At 48.2% G+C, this 8,604-nt stretch overlaps 1 protein-coding gene across 1 annotated transcript; it reads right to left on the reverse strand.

The window, feature by feature from the left end:
* Nucleotides 1-6,613: 6,613 nt before the first annotated feature.
* Nucleotides 6,614-8,209, reverse strand: LOC144340053 (ubiquitin carboxyl-terminal hydrolase 17-like protein 6). Its single transcript, XM_077997859.1, has one exon. It carries the CDS (start codon nucleotides 8,207-8,209, stop codon nucleotides 6,614-6,616), a length of 1,596 nt encoding a protein of 531 aa, XP_077853985.1.
* Nucleotides 8,210-8,604: the final 395 nt, after the last annotated feature.

An 8,604-nucleotide genomic window follows, 5' to 3' on the forward strand; every position in this document is an offset into this window, starting at 1 on the left:
TTGCATACCATTGTTAATACTGGCAGTTGTTTTAGTAAGAAAGGGAAAAATAAACCATTTGTCTTAGGGATTCTTGCATGTATTTTTCATCGTCTGAGATGTTGCTTCCAATTCCAGTTAAGCATTGTGTGGTGGACTTGCAGTTACCACCTTTGGTGGAGAATGTCATGCTGATGAAGGTAGACTTGTTTCCCAAACTAAGAGGGACAGAATTTGGGTGTTTCTTTGGGACTTTCGGCTTACTAGGAATAAAGATCCTGGCTCTAGGGATTTTCTTAAAATTTTTCAGATAATGAGAAAGAGAATAGCATTTGGGCCAGGCGCCAAGGCCTCGAGGTGTACAGAAGCATCCCCGGTCTCAGGGCCCATGAAATCAGGATGATTTTAGGGAGGATGGTGGAATGAGGAGAGTGTGACCTTTGGCCTCCTTTCTTTCCCTTTCCTTTTCATGGGTCAGGTGTGTTGAATCAGAAGGCTTCCCGGGCCCGATGAAATGAGTCCTGGGGGAGGAAAGAAGCGCTGCGTAGAGAGTTGCTCCACAGAGAGAAAGGAGCCACCATTTTCAGGAGAATGATCCCCAGAAGCATGAGCAGTCCAGATGCCGTGGCTTCACACAAGACGCTGGTGGGTGTTATGTCTGAAGCGGGGACCTGGGCGTCGGTGTTCTTTCATGCTCATAACTGATTTTCAGGTGAGCCCAATGGATCACCTGTCTGCCAGTCATGCTCATCACACTGTACTTTGCACACACGTCACACACAGAGACACTGTTAATACGCGCATTTGTGTGCTTGAGCAGGGTTGCACCCGAGATTCTGTGGTTGTATGGAGCCCTGAGTTATGCCCTGGACATCTTTCCTCTCGGGTTGGTCAACTTGGATCGCTGTACCGAACGAGAAACGGAGCCTGAAATCCAATCAGCGAATACACAAAAGGAAGGGGCCATTTCCCACAATCATTTCCACTGCAACACCACCTCGGATGAACAAGTCTCACTGCAGGTCAGGGACTGTGCTTCAGAGATGCACCTTTCGCAGCTGGACGATTGACCCGGAATCTCCCAGACGCCATTTTGATGCACACCAAATGCAATTTATTTCAGTGCTTGCTGATTTTATTTTAGTTGAATACACACACGCTCCTGTGTTTGATTTCCTTTATTATCAATACGACTTACTTCCAAATGACTCACATACCAGTGGGATGATTTTCTGCTTCAATTCATTGGAAATGGACACCATTCAATAGGCAAGTGTGTCTGTCTGTCTGTCTCCAGCATTCTGTGGGTTCCACCAAGGGCACAAGTCCTAGGGCGCCTGACGTCCATTCAACAAGTAATGTAAAAACGGCGAGGCAGGTTCAAAAGAAGAACACCCTTCCTCTCTTCAAATGCGTTCCAGTTTCCACTACTCAAGGTAGCGAGAAGGATCCACAGAAGTCCCACGTTCGCAAAATTTCAACTTCTGGTGCTCACCAACAACTGACGAATGAAACACACCCCAAGAGAAAATAGTCAACCCCGTCCCCTGCAATAACCTCACGCGCAACCCTACACCGCAATATGTCATATTCAGAAATTCACACTGAATGACATCTACCGTGAACACAAACACACAGACAATCCCTCCACAGGTTCAGAAGACTCACGACTGCAAAACTCGATGTTTCCCATGTCTGGGCTCATCCTGAAACGCAGCCATCACTATCCAGTTTTCCCTCTTGTGTAGACAGACACCTGGGCTCCTCATTACTTTATGTCGGATTGACTGCGTAGGTGATGGTGTGTGTGTGTGTGCGCGCGCGAACCCCCTCGTGGGTGTGTGTGTGTGTACGTGTATGTGTGTGTGTGTGTGTCAGTGTGTGTGCGCATGCACTCCTGCGTTTGCATGGAGACTTTTCCTGAGATCACTGGCACACAAACAGAGCCCTCTTGCTGTGTTTGTTCCTCCCTTTGGATCTCCTGGTCCTCCCTTGCAGAGAAGTGAGTGTGCCAGTGTTCATGGACTCCTGAGGTGCCAGGTTCCTTGAAGAGAGGTTCAGCAGGGAGCTTTGCTGTTCAGGATGACGGTTGTTCATCCCACTCTTGTATTTTGATGGATGAATCACAAGCACGTTGGGAGGCAGGGTACATTCGACTTTTCTGACGTTGAAGTCAGGCTTGGTTTTGTTTTGCTCTTGGAGGAACTTCCAGTGGTCTAAGGTGCTTTCCTGAGTGGCTCTTTCCACCAAGTGCTCCTCCAAGTCGGGTACCTGGAGGCAGGGTTCTCTCTGGAGCTCTCCTTGCGTTGCTCGCCTGTCTTTGTGTTCAGCACCAAGGGCTCCTGGTTCCCTGCCTATTGCTATTGACACACTCTCACTGCATCTTTCCAGTTGACTCTTCTGGATGTAAAAGAGGACATAGGCCTGTTGACTCAGGACAGAAGCGATGCTACAGGCAGTGACCTCGGCGTCATCCATTTTATACCACTGGCCTCCTGGAGCTTTGACATAAGAGAGGTAATGTCCGTTGTGACAACTCCCCCCAGCATGGACCAGCACAGCATAGAGGACATAGACAAGAGGTCCTGTGTTCTGCTGAGACATGTATGGCTGCATGTCAAGGCACTCAGGGTATTGCACATTCTTGGCAAGTTTGTTGCCTGTGACATCGGAGAATCTCTTCAATACAAGGATGAGGACCTTGGCAGAAGTGTGTAGAGTGAACGTCTTGGAGGCAGGCGCCTTCTGGAGACAAAGACCACAATGATAGGCATTCTCTCCATTGAGTTCTTCGGGCTTCACCACCTGTTCCAAAGCTTGCTTCACACTCTGAGCTGCCTGGATATCCAGGGCAATGTCCAGGTAAGGGTCAAAGGTGTCCGAAACGCCCTGGCAGTGGAGACACTTGATTTGAGATCTCCAGCAGCCTCCAAATATCTGGTGGATGAGGGTGGTGTCCTCAGAGTCATGATCTACCTGCTTGTGCCCGGGAAGGCATGCCCTTTTCATGGCATCCTCAATGAACATCAGAAATTCATGGGCATCTTCCTGCTTGCCTCGATGGAAGCCAGCAACCAATGCCTGTGAGGGCTGGATGACGTGGCCAGGACGGTGGAGGGCCCGTGTGATGTCAGCTTCCATCGTACACAGCATGCAGCACTTGTGATGATGACAAAGTTGAGAGTGCTCCCGGGACAGCATGTAGTTGGCAAGGGGTGGTGTGTATGTCAGGCACTGCAGGGAAGCATTCACATAGCAAGTATTTCCCATATTCTGGAGCCCAGCCCCCACCGCAGCAGGTCTCCTGCTACTGCGAGGAAGCTTCTCCCCAGGGGCAGGCTGTCTTGCCACAGGAGCCAAACCATCACAGAGGTCGACATGGGTCTCAGATGACAGTGGTGACTTCTCAGGTAGAGAAGTCCGCTGGATTTCAGCAAAAGCTGCATCTGGCCGAGAAGATGTGAGTTTTGAAAAGTGGTTGAACTGCCACTCACCTCCCAAGTGGAGTGAATCGGCCTCCATGTCGCCAGGAGCAAGGATCACAAGCTTTCTCTGCTGGGACCGCACGTTGCAGAAAGATGCTATCTCTTCCGAGAGAGTCTTCAAATGACACGCCATCTGGCCGCATCAGCCCTTATATAACTCAACCCCGCCTACCTCGAACACCCCACCCACCCATCAGGTACGCGGTCCACCAATCCAATATCAGCACTCAGTTAAAGAATGAACCATAGGGTGTGTCCCCTTGTATTCCCCAGGGAGTTCACTTAAAACTCCTGGGGAAGGCGTTAGTTTACTTAAAACAGTGGTGTTTACTTAAAACAGTAAACTTAAGTGGTAGTTTACTTAAAATGCGTTAGTTTACTTAAAACATGCAGAATCATGCCCATGGGAGTGTTTCTTTGTGTTTGTTTCTATTTCTGGGTGTGTGTGTGTTTGAGCTGCGATGTGCTTCTAACTATGTGCTTTTGGCAGATACGATCATCCTTTCAGGCATTGAAGGACAGGAAGTCAGACCTGTACTTTCTGACTTGAGAATCATCAATGAAGTACAGTTAATAACACGGTGTATTTGTTTCCTTAATATCAAAGAATAGATCCATGCAGTCTAATAAGTATTCTAGCAGTAACCTTTCCATGTTCAGCCTATTGATTCTGTGTTCGAGTGAAATGACTTACCAGTGGGGACCGAGACATGTCTTTGCAGGAAATGCTCTTGTGGAAGCTGTATACCCAAATCATAAAGCATCAAGTGTTGGAAACATGCACTGAACCTAGACGAAATACTTAGTGCCCAAATTAGACTGTGAAAGACTTTCAGGAAATCATGTAATCACCGACATACCAATTGATGACATTCCCCGAATTTATGATTGCAAGTAAAGAGAAATCCTCATGACATTCTATTTCCAGTGATTGAGGTCGTATGACCGCAATTTAAGAAATCATGAAATCAGAAAACTTGACTAATCACAATCTAATCCAACTAAAACCTTTGGTTCATTTAAGAAAGGATGAATATTAAAGCAACATATCACGCAGCACGGGAGATAATATTTTAATACGTATGTGATAATAGATCAACATTTGAGAGAGATGAAATGAATAGTTGTAAATTTGAGAATAGCATATAACCAGAATTAAACACTGTAAATGCCTGGGTGATGGGAATGAGTCCCTGTCTCAGGAAGAAACATAGAGATTTAAAAGCAGGGCGTCTAAAAGAGATTTGCATACCATTGTTAATACTGGCAGTTGTTTTAGTAAGAAAGGGAAAAATAAACCATTTGTCTTAGGGATTCTTGCATGTATTTTTCATCGTCTGAGATGTTGCTTCCAATTCCAGTTAAGCATTGTGTGGTGGACTTGCGGTTACCACCTTTGGTGGAAAATGTCATGCTGATGAAGGTAGACTTGTTTCCCAAACTAAGAGGGACAGAATTTGGGTGTTTCTTTGGGACTTTCGGCTTACTAGGAATAAAGATCCTGGCTCTAGGGATTTTCTTAAAATTTTTCAGATAATGAGAAAGAGAATAGCATTTGGGCCAGGCGCCAAGGCCTCGAGGTGTACAGAAGCATCCCCGGTCTCAGGGCCCATGAAATCAGGATGATTTTAGGGAGGATGGTGGAATGAGGAGAGTGTGACCTTTGGCCTCCTTTCTTTCCCTTTCCTTTTCATGGGTCAGGTGTGTTGAATCAGAAGGCTTCCCGGGCCCGATGAAATGAGTCCTGGGGGAGGAAAGAAGCGCTGCGTAGAGAGTTGCTCCACAGAGAGAAAGGAGCCACCATTTTCAGGAGAATGATCCCCAGAAGCATGAGCAGTCCAGATGCCGTGGCTTCACACAAGACGCTGGTGGGTGTTATGTCTGAAGCGGGGACCTGGGCGTCGGTGTTCTTTCATGCTCATAACTGATTTTCAGGTGAGCCCAATGGATCACCTGTCTGCCAGTCATGCTCATCACACTGTACTTTGCACACACGTCACACACAGAGACACTGTTAATACGCGCATTTGTGTGCTTGAGCAGGGTTGCACCCGAGATTCTGTGGTTGTATGGAGCCCTGAGTTATGCCCTGGACATCTTTCCTCTCGGGTTGGTCAACTTGGATCGCTGTACCGAACGAGAAACGGAGCCTGAAATCCAATCAGCGAATACACAAAAGGAAGGGGCCATTTCCCACAATCATTTCCACTGCAACACCACCTCGGATGAACAAGTCTCACTGCAGGTCAGGGACTGTGCTTCAGAGATGCACCTTTCGCAGCTGGACGATTGACCCGGAATCTCCCAGACGCCATTTTGATGCACACCAAATGCAATTTATTTCAGTGCTTGCTGATTTTATTTTAGTTGAATACACACACGCTCCTGTGTTTGATTTCCTTTATTATCAATACGACTTACTTCCAAATGACTCACATACCAGTGGGATGATTTTCTGCTTCAATTCATTGGAAATGGACACCATTCAATAGGCAAGTGTGTCTGTCTGTCTGTCTCCAGCATTCTGTGGGTTCCACCAAGGGCACAAGTCCTAGGGCGCCTGACGTCCATTCAACAAGTAATGTAAAAACGGCGAGGCAGGTTCAAAAGAAGAACACCCTTCCTCTCTTCAAATGCGTTCCAGTTTCCACTACTCAAGGTAGCGAGAAGGATCCACAGAAGTCCCACGTTCGCAAAATTTCAACTTCTGGTGCTCACCAACAACTGACGAATGAAACACACCCCAAGAGAAAATAGTCAACCCCGTCCCCTGCAATAACCTCACGCGCAACCCTACACCGCAATATGTCATATTCAGAAATTCACACTGAATGACATCTACCGTGAACACAAACACACAGACAATCCCTCCACAGGTTCAGAAGACTCACGACTGCAAAACTCGATGTTTCCCATGTCTGGGCTCATCCTGAAACGCAGCCATCACTATCCAGTTTTCCCTCTTGTGTAGACAGACACCTGGGCTCCTCATTACTTTATGTCGGATTGACTGCGTAGGTGATGGTGTGTGTGTGTGTGCGCGCGCGAACCCCCTCGTGGGTGTGTGTGTGTGTACGTGTATGTGTGTGTGTGTGTGTCAGTGTGTGTGCGCATGCACTCCTGCGTTTGCATGGAGACTTTTCCTGAGATCACTGGCACACAAACAGAGCCCTCTTGCTGTGTTTGTTCCTCCCTTTGGATCTCCTGGTCCTCCCTTGCAGAGAAGTGAGTGTGCCAGTGTTCATGGACTCCTGAGGTGCCAGGTTCCTTGAAGAGAGGTTCAGCAGGGAGCTTTGCTGTTCAGGATGACGGTTGTTCATCCCACTCTTGTATTTTGATGGATGAATCACAAGCACGTTGGGAGGCAGGGTACATTCGACTTTTCTGACGTTGAAGTCAGGCTTGGTTTTGTTTTGCTCTTGGAGGAACTTCCAGTGGTCTAAGGTGCTTTCCTGAGTGGCTCTTTCCACCAAGTGCTCCTCCAAGTCGGGTACCTGGAGGCAGGGTTCTCTCTGGAGCTCTCCTTGCGTTGCTCGCCTGTCTTTGTGTTCAGCACCAAGGGCTCCTGGTTCCCTGCCTATTGCTATTGACACACTCTCACTGCATCTTTCCAGTTGACTCTTCTGGATGTAAAAGAGGACATAGGCCTGTTGACTCAGGACAGAAGCGATGCTACAGGCAGTGACCTCGGCGTCATCCATTTTATACCACTGGCCTCCTGGAGCTTTGACATAAGAGAGGTAATGTCCGTTGTGACAACTCCCCCCAGCATGGACCAGCACAGCATAGAGGACATAGACAAGAGGTCCTGTGTTCTGCTGAGACATGTATGGCTGCATGTCAAGGCACTCAGGGTACTGCACATTCTTGGCAAGTTTGTTGCCTGTGACATCGGAGAATCTCTTCAATACAAGGATGAGGACCTTGGCAGAAGTGTGTAGAGTGAACGTCTTGGAGGCAGGCGCCTTCTGGAGACAAAGACCACAATGATAGGCATTCTCTCCATTGAGTTCTTCGGGCTTCACCACCTGTTCCAAAGCTTGCTTCACACTCTGAGCTGCCTGGATATCCAGGGCAATGTCCAGGTAAGGGTCAAAGGTGTCCGAAACGCCCTGGCAGTGGAGACACTTGATTTGAGATCTCCAGCAGCCTCCAAATATCTGGTGGATGAGGGTGGTGTCCTCAGAGTCATGATCTACCTGCTTGTGCCCGGGAAGGCATGCCCTTTTCATGGCATCCTCAATGAACATCAGAAATTCATGGGCATCTTCCTGCTTGCCTCGATGGAAGCCAGCAACCAATGCCTGTGAGGGCTGGATGACGTGGCCAGGACGGTGGAGGGCCCGTGTGATGTGAGCTTCCATCGTACACAGCATGCAGCACTTGTGATGATGACAAAGTTGAGAGTGCTCCCGGGACAGCATGTAGTTGGCAAGGGGTGGTGTGTATGTCAGGCACTGCAGGGAAGCATTCACATAGCAAGTATTTCCCATATTCTGGAGCCCAGCCCCCACCGCAGCAGGTCTCCTGCTACTGCGAGGAAGCTTCTCCCCAGGGGCAGGCTGTCTTGCCACAGGAGCCAAACCATCACAGAGGTCGACATGGGTCTCAGATGACAGTGGTGACTTCTCAGGTAGAGAAGTCCGCTGGATTTCAGCAAAAGCTGCATCTGGCCGAGAAGATGTGAGTTTTGAAAAGTGGTTGAACTGCCACTCACCTCCCAAGTGGAGTGAATCGGCCTCCATGTCGCCAGGAGCAAGGATCACAAGCTTTCTCTGCTGGGACCGCACGTTGCAGAAAGATGCTATCTCTTCCGAGAGAGTCTTCAAATGACACGCCATCTGGCCGCATCAGCCCTTATATAACTCAACCCCGCCTACCTCGAACACCCCACCCACCCATCAGGTACGCGGTCCACCAATCCAATATCAGCACTCAGTTAAAGAATGAACCATAGGGTGTGTCCCCTTGTATTCCCCAGGGAGTTCACTTAAAACTCCTGGGGAAGGCGTTAGTTTACTTAAAACAGTGGTGTTTACTTAAAACAGTAAACTTAAGTGGTAGTTTACTTAAAATGCGTTAGTTTACTTAAAACATGCAGAATCATGCCCATGGGAGTGTTTCTTTGTGTTTGTTTATA

The sequence above is a fragment of the Macaca mulatta genome, chromosome 3, assembly GCF_049350105.2.
Source record: "Macaca mulatta isolate MMU2019108-1 chromosome 3, T2T-MMU8v2.0, whole genome shotgun sequence".
In the NCBI taxonomy this organism is placed as follows: domain Eukaryota; kingdom Metazoa; phylum Chordata; class Mammalia; order Primates; family Cercopithecidae; genus Macaca; species Macaca mulatta.